Source organism: Hesperophylax consimilis, chromosome 24 (assembly GCF_061612785.1).
Source record: "Hesperophylax consimilis isolate HC1 chromosome 24, BYU_Hcon_1.0, whole genome shotgun sequence".
NCBI lineage: Eukaryota > Metazoa > Arthropoda > Insecta > Trichoptera > Limnephilidae > Hesperophylax > Hesperophylax consimilis.
This window is the reverse complement of record NC_142859.1, coordinates 14,466,545-14,487,353: the sequence shown is the minus strand read 5'-3', so window position 1 is coordinate 14,487,353 and position 20,809 is coordinate 14,466,545. Positions and strand designations below refer to the sequence as shown.

The 20,809-nt window shown below is 32.2% G+C and overlaps 1 protein-coding gene across 2 annotated transcripts in view; it reads right to left on the bottom strand.

Annotated features, from left to right (window-relative positions):
- Positions 1 to 7,395: 7,395 nt before the first annotated feature.
- The window catches only part of LOC149411954 (glucose dehydrogenase [FAD, quinone]-like), a 91,345-nt gene continuing 77,931 nt past the window's right edge, over positions 7,396 to 20,809 (bottom strand). For both annotated transcript variants that reach the window (XM_089646324.1, XM_089646323.1), the window contains 3 exons: positions 20,471 to 20,628; positions 10,099 to 10,213; positions 7,396 to 9,801 (listed from right to left, as the gene is read on the bottom strand). In XM_089646324.1, the coding sequence (XP_089502450.1) occupies positions 8,473 to 9,801; positions 10,099 to 10,213; positions 20,471 to 20,628 (1,602 nt within the window). In that variant the 3' untranslated portion in view covers positions 7,396 to 8,472. The remainder of the gene's footprint in view (positions 9,802 to 10,098; positions 10,214 to 20,470; positions 20,629 to 20,809) is intronic.

Sequence of the window (20,809 nt, the reverse complement as noted above, 5' to 3'; positions counted from 1 at the left end):
AGACTAGCAGCCATACTTTAAGTATCGCTGTGGAGATTTTTTGTTTATTTTCAATTTTGATTATGTGAATACCGCACAAGAGTTCCAATTGGAACGTTGGGAGGATCATGTCAATTTCACAACAAAAAGACTCCGCAAATTGTGCTATATATTTCTCTCTCTCAGATCAATCCTGAACCTTCAAACAATGAGATGCATATATTTTGAACTTTTCCAATCAATAGCTACATACGGTATCGTGGGATGGGGAGGCTGTGCAGCTTCAATTATTAATCCCATGATCTTAATTCAAAAACTGCTACTAAGGATTATATTAAAATGTCACCCATCTCACCCTTCAGACCCACTTTTTAAAAAATTCGCAATCCTAGACATTAGACAATTATACGTTAAGACAATTCTTATACACATAAGGAAAAATGATTTAACACTCAAAACTCAACACAATATTTGCACCCGCTACTCATCACACCAAAAATGTAAAATTCTTCCAACAAAAACAGCCTTCGCCCAGCGACAGTTCTCTTATATAGCGCCTAAAATGTTCAACTTACTGAGTATTGATATCAAGACATCGAAAACTGGTGATCTTTATGCCATTAGTGTACAGAACTGGTTATTTGCTCAAGGAAGGAAATATTATAAAGAATGCCTTACAACTTAATAGTGTTCTTATTTTTCGAGTAAAAATTTTATCTCTAAATTAACTTTCAACAAAAACTTTATATTACGCTGATGCAATTATTTTTATTTTTATATCTATTATCCCTAGCATTATCTATTATTTTTATTTGTATCCTACCTTATTTTTATTTATCTTTATGTTTACAAGATTCACCTACTCCAATTCCTTTCCTGTATGTGATCATGTACATAATATTATATATTCAGTATTGGTTATTTATGAAGGGAAAGAACTATTTTAAAGAATACCTGACAACATTAAATTAGTTCATTTGCTTTATTATTCTTTTTTTTCATTTCAATTCTGTTTAAAATTTCTTTTTAAAATAATTATTTAATATATCTTTATTTTCATCGCTTTCTTATTTTCAGTTAAACCTATTTAACCTATACCTATTTTACAACTGAATGAATCATGTATTACATTTATATAATTATACACAAATTTCGACTACCATAATACGGACATGTGTCTAGTGTGGTAGTCGAAAAGCATGTTAAAAAACCTGTATCTAAATATATTTTTATGAATAAATAAATAAAAAAAAAATTACTATCATCCGTCTGGAACCAGTGAGACTACGACATCCCCAATTAGGTTATTTTATGAGGCTGAAGGTAGTGGGGAGGGGAAAGACATGGGAGGAAGAAGGTGGGGAAGCAGCTAACTGGTTATTCAGATCTGATCACCAAACACGGTGAAAGCACACAGTTTTACACAAATTACATGGGATACGAAAAAGGAAAGTTAAAACAAAAAAAACGTGTAAGAAATTTAATTGGAAATTCTATTATCTCACTGGTTCCGGGTAGTTAAGACTCTAGAATTACAAAAAATATATGGAGTCGTTATAGTCAAAATCAAAAATAATGAATTTCGTTTTCTCAATAAGAGATGTTACACGTGGTACTTTTACGGTTTCGAGGCCAGGCAAAGCCAAAAAGAAAATAATTGAATAAAGGAATTTATTGGCAGAATAATTCTCATACAGCCAAATCATTCCTCGGCCTCGTATGGTCAGCCCAAGGATATGTTAAATTTATTGCTTGGACGATTATTTTTATGAGGAAGAAAATGATTCAACGTCTGAGAAGGTTGCGTTTCTTTTTTTATTTTTCTAATTCAAAGGCCAATTTTTCAGTTAATTTGACGGCCTACGCAGTTAAGGAGTAAGGCTCTCAAATAGCAAGCTGGAGGTCACTGGTTCAAATACCGGCGTGCGCAAGTAAATTTTATTCGAATAATTTTTGATCTTTCATAAATTATTATTATTTTCCGTCGTTATTGATAATGTGGACCTCACTTGTGAGCTATCCATTTGTGTAGCCTCTTGTGGGTTATTTTCTTCGTCTATTCAACAAGTGCTTAAAATACGTTACCCAAACCCCTCGTTCTTAATTTTATTAGTATCTATCTTCACCGGCTTCGCCCGAAATCAACACCGATTCAGTATAGCAGTAAGTAGGTACGCGAATAAAATAATACGGAATCTTAATTTATTTTAAAAGTTAAAAAGAGATTTTAAAACTCCATAGCTCATCAGGGAAGAGTCATTTTTTTTGTTTTAAAAGAAAGACAAACATTCCCTGGTTACGAATAACCTGACAATATTTGAAAATCTCCTACTACCACCACAGTAAGCTGAAAATGTTGCTTGAGTTGTGATGGAGGACTTAGCCAGCCGAGGAATTGAACACACTACGCCTGAATGGGACCCAAGTGCGATGTCAACTCGGCCACCGACCGGTCATTGAAAGGTTTTTTTTATCCTAGACATTCAACGCAGAACTTATGAAAAGTTCATCAGAGTTAACCCGTCGGATTGATTCTGTTTAACGGTTTTTTGTTGAAAAATGACAAAAAAACAACTTTTTTTTTTTTTTAATTTTAAAAAATATGAAATAATGATTTACTGCTCGAAAGAAGCCCATAGTTTTTGAATGCCTGAAAACTACAGCCGCAGTCTTTACCACGACTTATTTAAGTTACGATGTTAACAGATGTTCTAGCACAGCGTAACACGACAAGAGGAATTATTGTTCTATTTAATTTTTATCTAAAACAGTAGATATATATAATTACTCTTTAAAAACATCTTTAATTAATAAGTAAATATAGTCATAAAGACAAACCGCCATTTTGTTTATTACTTATTTTTCAAGTGATGAGAAAAAAGACTTTAGAATTTTCACTTCTATTCTGCGTCACTCACAAGTAATAATCCGCGGTAGGAAACGTGAAATCTACAATCTTGATCTAGATAAATGGGAAATTTGGTATTTTATTGCTGTCGAAAGATACGAGACCAATAAAGCACCTTATCTTGATGGCAAGCATTATACGTTAACCATCGACCCATATTCCCATCCCCGTGTTGCCAGAAATGAGTCAAAAAAACTCACATGTCTATATTTAGGTAGGTGACTCAACAAATTGGTATATTTTGTACAATATGTCATCTTTTACAAACAAAAGTAAGAGGGTCTTGTACTTTATTTATTTATTCATTTTCGGGAAATCGACAGTTTACATTTAATCAGTTTGTACATAAGTTAGTATTATATAGTAAAATAAAACCAATTATGGATTTCCTCCTCGTAACCTCTATTGAGACAGCATAATATGGAATATTTGTGAGAAAGGAATATGAATTAAAAAATTTATACAAAACAAAAGATTATGTTTAAAGAAAAATTTACATAACAATACATTTATAGCCATGGAGAGAGGTTGTAGATATAAATCAAATCATAATATAGATATAAACAATAGAGACAAAAACATTATTCACAAACCATCAGAGAAATATTCTTTTATGGACCACTTGTATTTAGTAAGTTCGCTACTGAAAATATCAACCTTGGATAATACGCTATTGTAATTATTGCATAGTCTGTTCAGGCAAGAATTCTGCTTAGAGTTCGTTTTGCTTTGATCAACCCTGAACAGGACACAAGAGCGTGTTGAACGCGCAGGTACATTGAATGGAATCTTGTTTAGCAACTCTGGGCATTGAATATTATTGTTAACTACTTTATACAGGAATAGTGCATCCTATTATGATGACTTTAGCTTTATCTAGTCCACCCTAAAAAAATTTAATAAAAAAATAGGGAAATACACACATTATACACTTTTACAAATAATAAACAATCTACAGGATTTACAAATAATACAGAATAAAGATATGAAAAACTTTTCAGTTATATTCCTGATACGCCCACAAAAAAACTATACCTATAAACTATTGATAGCTATGCGATGTTAATATAATATTATATGACACATGGATTTTCATCTACAAAAAACGAAATTGACTTATACTCACAAACACAAAATTTATAAAAACGTCACAAGTACACGAACACTATACAAGACAATACAATAATTTGAACACTAATACGGATTTTAAACATTTTTCTTATTTAAAATAAGGAATTATCATAGACAATTCATATATATATATACGTATATACACATAGTCTGTGGGAATTATACAATTTGTCGACAGAAATGTCGATGAATTATTTTTTCAAAATTATAAAATTGAAAAAATGCAAATTAGAAAGTCCAAATGGATACGATACCACATTTGAAAACAGAATCTTGACTGAACCATTAAGAAGACCCCCATTTTGAATATTTTTAGTGCCTTACGTACAAAAGTCCCAACAGCTTTTAACAATCTAAAGGCAGAGAGATTGTGGTATCTCCAATTGAGGTATGTTGTGATGCTGAAGATTTGAACCGGAGACCTCTGGATTCGTAGACAAGGATCGTAACCACTCGACAACGATGGACGTCAGTCATGGTCCGTATTATCGTGACAGCTGTTTCGCCATTCAAGGTCATTATCAAACTGTTCAATCTATCAAATTGTCAGCAGTTAGTGGATAATTCCTTATTCAGTTAGGAGCACCTGACTGTGTGACTGGAAGGAAAGCATGTGTAGTATAATGAATTCACTTTACACCGACGAAGGATATGAAATCATAAAGGAACGTCGCGTCGCGGTATAATATAAGTGAATGAATAAATTCAATATAGAGCTGTGATACCACGCGATTCGCGATGCGCTGCGTAGGAGAACCATCGGTCCGGCTCGTCAGCGCTACGTCGTCGGTCGACCGACGGTACTCATTGCACTATTTCCAGCCTTAATCAGATTTGGATTAGTGCAATTTAAAATTTATTGTCCTCCAAGCGAAATGATTTGTTGCAGGTACCACGTGATTCCATCTTGGATCAATTCACATATTATTATTCAGCGCCCTTGAGGTGATTTCTCACGAATACGGCGCTATATAAATTAGCCAAATATTAATATTATTATTCTTATTCATTTTCGGTGTGAAAGCATCACAGTTATAGAAATAATACGAACAAATTAGATATCCATGAATATAAGTAACGGAAATAAATAGGATTGCAAAGGAATAATAAATATTATAACGTCAATGACTTTACAATATTATAATATAAATATAGACGTGCTGTAGAAATCTTAAAGTGGCAAGCAAAAAGCACGTCAATTGTAGTGATTTCGATTTTGTAGTAACTAAACATATTTTTACTCTATGTAGTCGGGAAATAATCTTCAAGTTTTGCTACAAAACATTTCATTTTAAAAGAGGCGACCATGACTAATAATACATCAATGGTGGAGACACATTACGGTATACGCATCAAAGCGTTTTGTATAACACCAAATCGCTCGCCATTCAATCCCATACAGACCTGTCACACCTGAGAGTTTTTATTTTGTTTATTTTAAGTTATAAGAAATATACACATTTCACTTTCAAAACTTAAAAGTACATATTCAAAATAAAAAAATTAAATATTATTGTTTACTACCAACTTACCATAAGTACATTTTTCTCGCTGATCTTAAGAGTAAACAGTTTTTTGTAAAATATATTAATTCTATTTACTGTTGTCAAGCAGTTGGAAAAAAGATTGTATATGTGTATACCCTCGTAGCCTATGTTTCTTTTACCACTTTCAGTATCTTCTGAATGTGTGTATAGTTTATTATGTTTTTTTGTGTAGTGTTCATGTACGTGTGATGTTTTTATATATGTTGTGTTCATTTTGGATTTTGAAGATTAAAAAACATATGTTAAATTCTTATAGTTTTCTGATTTTTAGTAATTTTGTTTCTTGGTATACTTTTTTTGTGGGTGTATCTGGGTTAAAATTAAAAAAAAACTTTTTTCTGTATTATTTGTAAGTCGTTTAAACATGTTATGTAGTATTTCCTCATTTTCCAATTAAATAATTTAGATGGGTCTGGATTAAACTAAAGTAAAATCCCCCCTTTACTTGTATTGGTAGAAGATGGGCTATCCTATCAAATACACCAATTAGTGGGATATTTTTTTCTTTGAGTTTTTGTACGTGCTGCTTTAATTATAAGTGTTTATCGATATGTAGTCCCAGGTATTTTTCATCGCATTATTCGCCATCTAAAATTTGGAGGTTTTTTCCTTCTATTTGGAATGGTTTATGAGATGGCGTTTCTCTTTTTGGTGAGCTTAAGATAATGCAACTCATTTTTTCAATATGAATTGTTAACATATATTTTAATTAGCCAGTTGTTTAATATGGTGAGATCCAGTTGTGATTTTTCTAATAAGTTTTTAAAGTTTTTTCGCCGAAGTAAAATATAGCAGTATCATCTGCTTGTAAGAAAATTTCACAATTTAGGTTTAATTGACTTATTTCAATACATATATATTTGCTATAAGTGTGGGCGTGGTAACGATGATACTCTGTGATCTGCTAGCCAGGCTATATTTGAAAATGTTGCGACTCCCTCTCCTGCCTACGGAAGATCAATTTACGGAGCGCCGTGAACGCGCGGGCTCATCTGTCAAGGTGATAGTTTCTATAAAAAAAAGTGATCCGCGGAAGTTCCCCAATTGTTTGACCCTCTCTCATGGGGACGATTATACCTAGTGTGACACCTCAACATATTATCTGCACAGGCTACTTCTAAATTAGCGTTGATGGGTAAAGGTTATTGTGTCTCAGGTTTAGTGGGAGCACAGCATAGTTAGATAAACTCTCATTTTTGTTTTTGTTTTTTTAAGAGTACCTACCCATAGTAATTAATTCTTATAAACCTGCAATAGTTACATATATGGTTTAAGGGGGTAACAGATTACGCTATAAGTTTAAGCGTTTTATTTGGCTCAATATTGCTCGCAACACAATCCCATACAGACCTGTCATACCTAAAAAGATGATGTGTTATTAGTGTGGGCGTGTGATCTGCTAGCCAGGCTATATTTGAAAATTATAGGACCCCCTCTCATATCTACGGCAGGAGAAAGGGTCAGAACAATTGACGGAGCGCCACAATTACGTGGCTGTCATCTGTCAAAGTGACAGATCCCACACACAGAAAGATCGGTGGCTATTTTCCAATTGATCTGACCCCCTCTCCTGAGTAAAATTTTAGCGTAGTATGTCACCCCCACATTAAATACGAATATGCTACGCCCAAATTATGCGCATATAATATAGCGTAGTATGTCTAAGGCTTTATGTGGTGGTTAATATTAGTATCTGAAAATGATAGCTTTAGTAAAAATGATTATTTTTTCCATATAAATCGAAAAAATAATAAATGTAAAAAATAAAACACCTCGTATTTTAAAAAAGTTTTGTAATTATCTATTTATTAAAATTATTAATTGGTGACAATTTACAAGTATCACTTAGTATAAGTATCACTTTGCGCAATACCGTTGTTCCTTACAAAACGTTTCTCCACCGATCAATCACATGAGAACGGATCGTTTTAATGAATCGTTCACATATTCAAGCTCGGGCGGCTGTGGAAATGTATACTTGCTTTTGTACTTCCAGCCTCCTATAATATGAACCTCTTCAAGACACTGTTCACTCCTTCCTCTACTCAAAAAGATCCTCTGTAGAGCATTCCCAGAGATGACGTTGATCCCGAGGGAAATGTTTTCGTCAGGGCTACTCATGTGGAGTGATTAAATTAATTGGTAAGTTTCTAATACAAAAGAAAATACGAGGTTTGGTTGTTACTAAATTAATCTGTGAAAATAATGTTACCAAATTGCCTAAATATTCTAAAACTTCTTTTAATTTCATCAAAAAACAATTTATGGCAAAAAGTTAAAATATGCTTAGCTAAACTTAAAAACATCTTATTCTAAATTTTTTTCTTCCAGTGACGAAATTTTGCTATAAAATAAAAAAAACATATAAAAACCAGATAATTATTACTAAGATTAAATAAAATTAGTCATATGATTTCAAAAGGAAATTAAATAAATTTAGTAAACTTGCATAAATATACTATGTACTACATTGTGTTAAATTTAACTGATTATGATGTCTGTATAGTGTTTTAGATTGATTAAATAATTAAGAAATACAATATTTATTTAAGATTTTTCAAATTTGTAAAATTGTGTGGATTCTCTTATAATTTGAATGCGAAGAATATAACCGCGATAGAACATGAATTTCACTGCTTTGATACATTGTTATTTTGTTTCTAATTCACTCATCAGGAACAAGACAAAGACATTACCGTCACAAGCCCCATACTAAGAGGGGCATCATAATATTATCAGATAGCGACCAAAAAAGAACCACCGATTTTTCAAGGTTGAAATCCATAAACATTGGCAAAATTGGACACCGGAAGACTTACAAAAAAGAAAACAATGTTGAAAAAATTATAAATTATTATTTAAGCACATTAGAGAATTAAACAACTTTGGTTTTAATTCTGTAAATATTCAATGACTCAACCAATCATGTTTGATCATATCTGCTCCCTTTTCTGCTATCATTATTGTAGGGGCATTTGTGTTGCCTCTCACTATAACTGGCATAATAGATGCGTCTATCACTCGTAGATGATGTATTCCGTATACCTTCAGAGTGTCACTTACCACGGCTGTTTCATCCCAATCTGGACCCATCTTGCAAGTGCCTACAGGATGAAAGATGGTCGAAGTATACTCTTGCATGCAACACGCCCAGTATTCGTCTGAATCGAACTTAAGATGTCTGCAAGCGGGTAAAGGATACCTTGAGTACATAGCGCCGACCTTGCGGAACGCCTTTGTGTTTTCAAGTTTTTGTGCCTCTCTTACTCCTGCTACTAACACTTCAAGATCTGGGTGCTTTGAGAAGTACATGGGATACAAAAGTGGTTGACCAAATACTGGATGGGTCGTATTTAGAGTAAGATAACCTCTACTCTTTGGCTTGAGAAGTGTTGGTCTTACTGCAATTCCATCATAGTATGACAGCAGAGCGATACTATCTTCAGATGCCGTTCCAGGGGCAGCCAGGTAATCTCTAACACTTGCACCATCGAAGTGAAACTGGATATCAGGCAAATCGTGAGAGTGTTCTAATGGAGTCTGTATGAAAGCGTTGCAGTTCAAAGCACCAGTAGAAGCCAGTGGACCTTTCTTGTCCTTTCCAGAATATTTGTAGTTAATTACTGCTTCTTCTCTTTCTTGTTCATTTACAGAAGTCACAGTTTTATTCAGGAGTAGTAAAACAGAGTCAGTTGTGACATGATCTTGTAAGTTATATCCTACAGCTAAATCTTTTATGACCTTTATTCCTAGAGGTTCTAAAGCCTTTGCTGGTCCAATACCAGAAAGCATGAGAATTTTTGGAGAGTTTAAAGAACCAGCTGACATGATGACTTCTTTCTTTGCCGTCACAGTGTAAAGTTTGTTATTTTTCAAGTACTCTACTCCAAATGCTGTTTTGGTGTGGGGATCAATTAATACTTTGGTAACATGTGTTTCAGTTCTGACCACAAGATTTCGTCGTTTTTGACGAATTGGTCTAATAAAAGCCCCGTTCGTTGATTGTCTCTGGCCGTGGATTGAAGTATGCTGAATGGTCATGACTCCAAGTTGGTTTTCGGCGTTGAGATCCACTACAGGAATTCCATATTCCTTCCAAGCTTTAGTGAGGAAGATGACGTTATCGTCAATGTAGGGGAATCGTTCTACGGTTTGGTAACCACCCTTGCCGTGGTATTTAGTGTCGTGGGCTTCTGCATCCTCGTTGTTTTCAGATTTCTTGAAGTAAGGAAGAACCTGCAAAGAAAAATATGTGTTAATTGTTTCAATGATAAAGAAATTGTTATTCACTGACATGCCTAAGATTTCAAAATAGGGATCACTATTGAAGATATGAGAAATGTTGACTATTTAAAAACATATTCATAAAACAAGGATGCCTTTCCTGGCAGGATATGGGGTAAGGAATAAAGACAGCCAATCAACAAACATTCCATTTAGTAGTTTTGACAGGGCATTTGGTGATGTTCTTGCAGCACGTGATGGGGTAGTTTGGGGTAGTAAGAAGCCGTAGGGTAGCAAAGTAAGTATTACCTCGTCATAGCTCCAACCTTCGTTGCCCATCTCTGCCCACTCATCGTAATCTGCCTTGTTGCCGCGGATGTAGATCATGTAGTTAATGGAGCTGGAGCCTCCCATCACCTTACCTCTGAAAGCCAAAAATAAATGTTAAAGGATCATCTATAGTATTAGTACAGGTAAAGTAGGGTTTGATAAATGACAACATTTTTGCATTCATGAAAATTTAATCATATTTTGATCTTAGCAGTGTAGATGAAGATCTGTAGAGTACGACCAAAAAAAAATGAGGAAAACTGCTCTTGGGGGAGGGAAGGAGGGGAGGATTTTCGAAAATAGATATTTGCAAGCTAGAGTGAGGTATCGTTTACTTTGTTTTTACTCCGAAGTCGATAGTATTTATGTTTGGTGAGTGAAGACAGTTTTTAGTGAAGAAAAATCAATATATATTTTTAACCGTTATACCCCAACAAAACATCAGTTACAAAAGTTAAAATATGTTTATTAGTAATGAGCTTAGTATTTATGTATTATTTATGTCCTCGTACGTCAGTCTAGACTCAGTGAGATAGGCATCATAAAATCATTTGTAACCATATTTTATCTAGATAGAAACAAAAATTACCACGCTACCAAAAAATATTTATATGCATATTAAAAATAAAGTAGCACACAGTTTCATTCCATCTTACTTTTTTACTTCGCTTGCTTGACTCCTCAGATTGTAATTGTGACCTATAAATGTAAACGCACGGAGAAAAATGAGTATGAATTTTTCAATCAATAAAAATACTGTTATAAATGTGACTGCATGACCAGTTCCTAATAAAATGTAGTAATTCAGAATATATCTGAACACGTGTTCACGCAGTTGGCCTCGTCTGAATACATATATTGAACGAGTGTCGAAAATATTATTATTTGTAATAACACATCTTCTTTACTCACAACATATTCCTGCTTTACTGATATTTTGTTATGAAATTTGTCAAATCTTTCGTTATAGGTCTCCAGTCCCGTTTTTAACAGAGAAACGAAAAATTTGAGCAGATTTTTAATAAATTAACATTATTTCATATCTGTAAGTTTTCTCCGTACGAGAGGACGTGTACAATCAAAAATATTCAATTTCGTATCTCCAAATAAATATTTTTTGCTATCAAGCGTAACCACAAATTATCTTTCCATCTTTCTACATTCAATATCTTATTCTCACCGTTTTTGATAAAAAAAACATTTCACATAGAGGATTAAAATATAAATACTTCTTCCCTTTCCTCTTCTTTTGATTCAATATCAACGCACTTTAAGTCAACAAATGAGATGTATTTTAAATTATTTAAACTACTGTCTTTTTTTAGTAGTAAAAAAACAATTTAACATCTGCAAAATAATTACTGTTCAAAAATGAGTATTGAGAGAACTTAACCGGAATTGAGGACACAAATCAAACATTCACGCTAGTTAAGAAATCTATTTTTTCGTTTATGTAATGACAGGCAAGTCCAATTAATGTTGATTTACCTACTTAAAGATAGTTTTTTTCTCGGTTTTACATTTCACTTAACGTAACATAACAACTGTTACTGTGTTAAAAAACGGAAATTAAATAGAGAAATCTCCGTGGATACAAAAGTATTCGCGGTAGTTTTTCTTTTAAAAGGGCAAAAGAAATTGAACAAAAAACCACTGTTTGTGGTTTCAATTATGTGGAAGAAATGAACAACTCAATTACAATAAAATTTTTTATGCATTACTTTAAATGTTGTAATGCAAGAAAAATCAACTATGAAAGTAAAGCATGATTTACCAATTTATTTCAGCTTAAATGCAACATATTGAAATGCCTCGAAAAATCTTCTAACTAACTAGTTAACTACTAGCCTTAATTATTTTTTTTTAACAAGTGGAAAAACAGATTTGATAAAAAAATATTTTAGAACTAAGATTTGAACTTAAAAGTTTTGCAGAAATTACTAGGTTTAACACCCGGCTTCGCCAGAGTAAGTTGACATGTCCCAAATATTGGCTATATAAAAATTACCGTAAAATGCAAAAAAAAACGATTATTTCCTTGACACCTTGTTCACATTACAAAAGCGGCTATTCGTGAGTACGGTTAGAAGGATATAATATTATCTTGATCTTCTTTTATCAGTTTACATTATTTTAACTCCTTAGGCCTCTGACATATTTTGACAGAAGGTCGTAGTGTTTCCGCTTAAAAATCAATCCGTTTTAAAATCAAAAACTCAATACCTGTTGAATGAAATACTGGTATATATTGAATTATTTGGCCGTTAAAAATAAGCCGACGTAGCTCAGTGGTTCCGTGCACCTGACCGGCAATCAAAAAGTGCGGGTTCAATTCCCGTTGGCGGCATTTATTTTTTCTCTGAATATTTTATTTATTTATATTTGTGTTTCAGGCTAATCATTATTGCTTATAACAACACTTTTTATATTGATATTGTTTGTGAATACATTAGTATCTACTGATTGTACCAGTATATGCATGTGTTTGTATTAATATGCCTATGAGTGTGTTTAATTAAGTACGTTGTGTGCCTTTGCATATTTGTGCTATATGCATATGAATGCTGACCGTGTTATATCTACCTGTCTATGTATTTTGCTATATGCATATGAATGCTGACCGTGTTATATCCACCTGTCTATGTATTTTGCTATATGCATATGAATGCTGACCGTGTTATATCCACCTGTCTATGTATTTTGCTATATGCATATGAATGATGACCGTGTTATATCCACCTGTCTATGTATTTTGTGCTTTGTGTTGTAGTACTTGAAATGTTATTCTTCCGTATCTATTTTCTATATTGTGGCTCCTAGTTATATGCGTGATTTAGTGCTATAATTAATATTCTGAAATCGACCTGCTGAAAAAATATTTTGGCAGTTTAGCGGGTGCTGCACATAATGAAGAATAATCAATAATTTTGACACTTCAGTCCCACAAAAAAAAACAACATTTTCTCCCTGATTTTAACTAGAATATTTGACAATGAGTATCTTCCATGCTTCAAATAATCAAAAGTTTAATATGAAAACAATACTAAACCCTGTTTTGAAGACACAGAAATCTATTTTTTATTTTATTTTTATTTTTTTATTTATTTATTTATTTATTGGTAAAGGTAAGAGACAAACAGCTTATGCATAAAATATAAATATATACATGTTAAATACAGTCAAGCCAAAAAAGTTATTGTTTACGTGATTTTATGAAAAAATGAGAAGGAATTCCTTCAAGAAAATCAATGTACTCGATGTTCTAAAGTATTGTATAAAAAGATAATAATACATGTTTGTAAAATTGAAAAAACAACATGTAAATCGTCGAACACAAAGATAGAAGTAAGAGCAGAAATGACCTTGCTTTTCCAACGTGCAACACAGCGACATTTCAAAAGTATTCTAGTACCTGGAACCAAAAATATAAATTAGACTCCCTTCACAACTGTATCCGTGTGAATTGTTATCCTTCAGTCCAAAAATAGTAAAATAGTTATTAGATTTAAGCTGAATATTATTAAAAAATGTCACCTGATAATTTATCACGAGCGCCTAGTTGTAATTTTGCTTTTAATTATTTTCTCACAATTTTTAATTTCTCCATATATTTTCTTCTAATCGCCTTTAGTTTATTACCTATGCAAATAAATTAATAAAATATGTGGTTATAAAAAAATACAATTTGTTTTGACATTCCAAACAACACAAATTAATGTCATGATTAATTTCTTAGAACAAGCACTTCCTAGTTAGAAACTAATGTTGACTGGGCCATAATGTATTCACGCCTGTAGTATTGCAGCTTATCCTTGACGTACTTTGTACTAGTTATATTATTACATATCAAAGTGCACATATCCAAAATCCATGGATAAATTATTTGGACTAATATGTAACATATTATTTATCTATATCAAATTTCTAATAATATATAACATAAAAAAGATTTTTAAAACATTCCTGTGATATAAAATGATGGATGTTTTTAAAATTTATGATCCCAAAAATTAATAACAGAAAATAAATAATTATAAAAATAATAACTAAATTTTTTTTATGTACCACAGTTATAATAGATTTATATGAGCTTTTGGTAGTCGCCTACTGAGCACTGCTATTTTAAAATAACATATCGTCGATAGACATCACTTTAGTTCCTAAAAATAAATCCATTGTGAAGTTATACTTTAATGAAAAAAATGGATTTAATATGGCGTGACGTAGATAACGAAAATGGCTGATAAGAAGTTATCAAGGGGATTCGAAACTGCCCTACAAACGGTGGTCGGTTTGGCGTCACAAACGCCCCGAGAAAATGTATTTGTCACTATAAAATAAAAAATAAATATAATTTTCGTTATTTAAAAAAAATTACAGTAAAAAAGAAATGAAAATACTCTATTGCGAGCAACTCAAATGCATATAAGTTATATAAGTGTTTTTAAATATCTTCTAAGATATTTTTAGAAATAATTTCTAAAGTGAAATTAAAACTGTAAATCACCAATTATTATTATTTACATGCTTTCGTAATTTGAAAATTGGATTTCTTGTCGTATTTATCTTCAGTTGAACATTTTTGTTTTTCCTTTTCATATATGTTTTCGTTGTACAGGGTTTTCCAATAAGAGGTGTTATTTTAAACAGCCCGCTATTTTGGTAGATGTTACTTTTGAAGCTGTCATTTTTTAACATTTGACAAGTAGAAACTACGTCATTAATAAAAATGGAACGATACACGCTTCAACAACGCATTGAAATTATTATAATTTACTTGAGTGAATCAAATTCAAATCATCTTGAGTGATGAGGCCCATTTCCACCTCGGTGGATTCGTCAACAACCAAAATTGTCGCATCTGGGGCTCGGAAAACCCAAGAATTATTGTTGAAAAGCCTTTTTATCCTCAACGTGTGACTTTTTGGTGCGGTTTATGGTCCAGCGGAGTCATTGGACCTTACTTTTTTGAAAATGAGGCTGGAGCAACAGTTACGGTGAATGGATTGCGTCATCGAGAGATGATTAATGATTTTTTATGGCCGGAATTGGATGGTATTGATCTAGAAAACGTTTATTTTCAACAAGACGGCGCTACGTGCCACACAAGCAACGAAACCTTTGATCTTTTACGATTGAATATCAAAATAACACCTCTTATTGGAAAACCCTGTATGTATTTAATTATTATTTTTTTATTCTGTAAACATGCACTCATTTTTTAAGAACAAGCAATAGCTTACACGAAAAAATCATAATATTGCACGAAATTGTATATTGAAAACTGTTGTTTCATGTAAAATATGAAATAGAAATACTACCAAATATAAAAAAAATATATTTATTATCTTGATCTGTAAGTACCTCCTTATTGGATTTTACGCATTGTTTAAATGTGTTCAATTTTTATTTGGTGATAATCTTGTACCCAAGCAACTGGTAATTTTCCATAATTTTATAGCTTAAGAAAAAAAATTTGACATAAAAATACAACGCAGAAAATATTTGCCGTTGACTATGACGAAAATGGTTCCACCCATTCGAGATATCAAGTTAAATAATTTCTCGTAAATAATATGTCAGCAAAATATATCAAATATTTTATTATGATACGTAAACATATTGTTTCTTTATTGCCAGATAGAAAAAAAACATTACTCCGAAGTCGTGGAAAAGCGAATCTGATAAAATTACCAGACGTTCGTGGTTTAGGTACATTTGTATCGTAATGATTAGTTTTGAGAAAAACCTTATATTCTTACCAAAATTCTTTCGTTATTGACGCAAACAATACGTAATCCCAATGAATATTATGATTTTCTTTATTATACTCTTCTTAGTAACCTTCGAAAATAAAGTTTTTGTAAAAAAAAATATATATATTTTCAGTGTTATGCAATGCGGCGCAAATAGATAGTATATTTGAGACTAGAAACAAACAAAAAATCATCGAAATGTTAAAAGTAATAAGTATTTAGTTTCATTGATGTAATGATAATAATACGTAATGATTTAAGATAAAGATAATGTAGTTATAACGTAAAATTTATTATTCATAATGCAATGAGATGCGGAAAGAATGCAGGGCTGATCTGAGCTAGTGAACTAAATAAAGAAAAGGACGCCTAGCTGGTTTGGAAATGTGGGGCGGATGAACAAATATGTGAGATTGAATGATTTAAGTCTGAGTATATTAGATGTCTGAGTCATCCAAGTAAGAAATGACACGACTGAGTAAATAATAAAAAAAAATGATATGGAACGGGTCTTGTCAAGCAAGGAGCTTGTTGCAAGACATAGTTTTGTGGCGGTCTATCCTTTCTGCGTACCCTTACGGGGAAACGGTGTGACGATTCTATGTTGAACATACGAAATCATTTAAAATGTACCCATAACTCATTTATCTGTCAAAACATTTTCATTATTTTGTCGCTAGAGGGCGGTGATTGTACATTAATGAACTTGTGAAAATATAACGTCAAATGTGCGTTCATCATGTCGCACAGCAATGAACAATGAACGTACGCTGTCGGAAATCGTCAATATTAAGTAAAACAAACAACTTAGTAAAAAGGTATGTCTTATTTGTAGAACCTACTATTTTGGTAAAGTATTTAATTTGATTTTTTTAAATAAATTAAGCCGTTTTAGAGAGCCGTTTTCCAGCAAATCACCATTCTGCCTTATAACCCACTATTAAGAAATAAAAAAGCGTCAGTAAAATGATATTATTCTCTGCTTGTAACTACATCATTATCATTTCACGGAACGAGTCTTTAAACTAATTTTAAGTTGATTATTATTTATTTTTACTATCAATTTTTTTACTACTAACCGCTATTTTGGATATTTAAAAAAATCTTATAAGTAAGTACTTCCATAAACTGAATCTAATATAAGGAGCAATGAGATGGTGGAGATCGCAAAAAAATATTTAAAAAGTAGTATTTTTTCATATATAGATCGATCTGAAAGTAGCTACCATTTAACTTGTTTTAAAGTCAGGAAAAAATATGACTCTAACATTTTTTGGTTTCTATGGTCTTTACAAAAATCCTTGTTTCATTGTTTGTTCTACAGGTATTTTAATAGCACCAGTGAATGTTTAACAGCTTGATCAACATCACAAATGGGAGACACGACAAACGACAAACCACAACCCACCAAATATGCACGGTTAATATTTGTAGTTTGTCGCACATCTCGGCGTGTTTTCTTCTAATTATGTGATGTTGTCTTCAAGTTTAAGAAAAAAATGCTAGTAACATAAAATAATCCCTAGGTTAACTTTATACTAAGCTAAAAAAGATCAGCAACATAACTAAAAATTAATTTTTTTCCTATATTACATAGATTAAGAGTAATAATAAAAAAAATATTTGGAAAATTTTTATAGAGCCGTTTTTTGTAAAAATTATGACTACAATGGCCCTGAAGTATAAATAATCATTTTTACAAGCTTCCTGGATGAGTGTTTCAGGCAAATAATTATTGCTTGTAAAAATAATTGTTACCCTTTGTGCTATGCATGAAAAAATCTTGTCTTAAAAACATTAGTTTACCAATAAAATAATATAAATAATCAATTTAAAGACATTCGTGCTAATTTAGGGTGGACTGGCTGAAAAAAATATTATTGTTTACCTTTTTGAATATATCTATTTTGATTTTGTTTTCTTTTAATGATTGAATATATAAATGAATGAAGTGGAATATTTGAGATGGAAATTAACCCACTTACCGAGCACTCGCAAATAAATACAAAAACTGATAAAATTCTGTGTTTAAAACTAGTTCTAAAAACTTTCGATCCTATCGGAGAGCACAAATTCATTCAAAAGCACGTTCTCCATAATGACTTGGATGTAAATGTATTTATAATAATATAATATTATGTACAAATACATAAAAAAAATAAACGACATTATTGCAATCTTACTTTTTTAGAAAAGCAATAGATTTTGTCAGTAAATTTGTTGAGGGACAAAACAATGAGAATTATGGAAAATAAATATCTAATTAAGTGTATCACATTAAGTTTGTATTCAATTGCAATATATTACAGCGACATACACTCTCTTTCTACCGTCCGAGGTCGGAACGAACCGCGAAGCGAACTGATTTCAGAAACCTGAAAGTTTTTTACCCCCTGGTCAAAAAATGCAGCGCGTTAATTGACCACAGATTACGGCGGAACCAATTACACCGCGCAGAACACTCAATTGTTGCGTCAGCGGATAGAAAATGGAATTCAATGAATTTATATAAGCCGTAATCTTAAAAAGCAAACGTTTTTAAGTTGCAAATTGAATTCAAATTGACTTTTGTTAATGGGTTTCTTTTTACCTGTGATTATTTAAATTAATTCGAATTTCGGCAGGAATTTGTACTAAATTCTAGTGATAGTTTCAAAATTCTTTTTCCAATTACTTACAAAGAAAATAGTTTTTTTCTTGTTTATCTTTTGATTGACCCGTTCATATGTGACCATTGACCCAATATTCCATCAACATATTTGAAATTCGTAAATTATCATTTAACTAAAGGTGGAAACACATTATTAAAACCCGACGCGACCCGATGAAACGCGATGCGTGTTGAGTCGAATCAAATGTATTGTTTTCTTATGACCAGAATCACACTATGAACATCCGACATGGCGTCGCGTCGGATGTTCATAGTGTGATTCTAGTCATAAGAAAACAATACATTTGATTCGACTCAACACGCATCGCGTTTCATCGGGTCGCGTCGGGTTTTAATAATGTGTTTCCACCTTTAATGTACTTACTCTGCCCAGTTATGCATGGGATTTAAAGTTGGAAAAATTATTCGCATTAATTGGATTAGGTAAACATTAGACAAGCTCACGACAAAAATGAGTTGAGGACTGACTACGGCAGATGCCTAGGCACTCCAGACAGAAAGTTGTGCTAATTTCAAGATGCCAGATTTCACTTTGAGTACATCTGCTGCTCCATAAAAAAACTTTTAAATTTAGACTTTTACCAAGATAAATTTAAAATAAAATAGTTTCTTATTGTTGCAGGTAGATTAGAATAATAAGTGAAAAAACAGTATTTAAAAAAATTAAAATACAATTAATGATATTTCCGTTTGAAAAAGTGTGTGCTGTGAATGATATGATTTATGATTCATTTTACGCCCGAGCCAAAGTTCGAAAGCTTCCTATTTCATATAGTTAAAAGATCTCTAATTTAAATGTAAGGGTGCTGGCAGACTGAAAGGTTTCACCGGCCAGTTTTCTTCCGCCCGTGCATAATTGTACGGCAAAATACGCAATATGAAGGCATGGTGGAAGGACGTGTTGCTCCCAAAAATCAAACTGTCGCGCGCTGACTAAATGGTAATGATATTGATAATAATTGCTTAAAATCTTTTTAAAATTAATTACGTGTAATTTTTTTAAATTAAAAAGCTTGTTAAAAAATATACTATAATAAATTATAACAAAATAATTTTTAATCTGTTCAAAGATGAACAGATAATTTTACTAAAGCGGAGGCAATTTAAGGCGATGCACTACGTCATGTAATATTTTAAATCAAGCCGCCATTAATAACACCCCTTACGTAGATGGCGATAAAATTTAAATTCCCGCCTGTTTTGATTTATGCAAGAAAAAAATATGGCCAAAAAGTGACTTTTATTTTATTTTGTAGATGTTCGGACATAATTATTTAATATTTTTTCGATCATTTTATAAATAACTTAATTTTCCACATATACAATAAAATCATAACCGAAAATGGGTTCGCAAGTAGGAGATTTTGAACTTTAAAGCAGTTTTCATAGGCCTTATACATTATTTTTTTCTGGGCTTATAAAAAGACTCATTTTAAAAAAAGTAGATCATTTCAAAGGCCAAGATGTATTCTACTCGCAGTATTTAATTAAAGCATCTGAAACATTTCAAAGCGACCAAATTTTCAAACCAAAACACATGATTTTGCATTACTACGTAGTGAATCGACTTCTAAATCGTAGTGAATGATCTTCTTTAAATTTATCATTAATTTCTAGTTTATCATCGGGAGGGTTTGATATTCTCATGGACGTAGTTCTTTTTTAATTATGTTCAATATTCTATCAAATTATGTGTTCAAATTTGTAATGTGTACTTTCATTGATATAACCGGTCGGTAGCCGCACGCCGCCCGGCACAAGTCTACCTGCACGCTTTCTTTCTCTTAGGCTTAAATTCCTACAAATATTTAAACATTGTAGAGAATTTTTTTAGATGTTCTTTATTGACCAGAAGGGCGTGAAATAAATAAATAAACAAAGTGGTAGTCTTCATTATGTGAGAAAAGTAACAATAATAATATACCTAGCCCATCCACATCCCCCCATCCTCCTCGATCTGCAAGATTTCTTCTCGGGTTGTGTTCTGTAATTCCAGTCAATGTTGGACCTCTGAAGCATGGGTGCTAGGGCGGGGACATCGGCCACCTCTGGTTCTTCGATTCCAGCCTCTAGGAGTAGGACCTGAGAAGAAAAAAAGTTTGTATTAGATTTAATGGATTCATTGTTTTGACGTGGCCGATAGCCCGGTAGGTAGGACGACCAACTAGCAATCAGTGGGATAGAGTTCGATATTCACATTTCGATACAAGTGTGTGCTATCAATTTAAGGATTTATGTTTTTTTTTAAGGCCAAGTATAATAG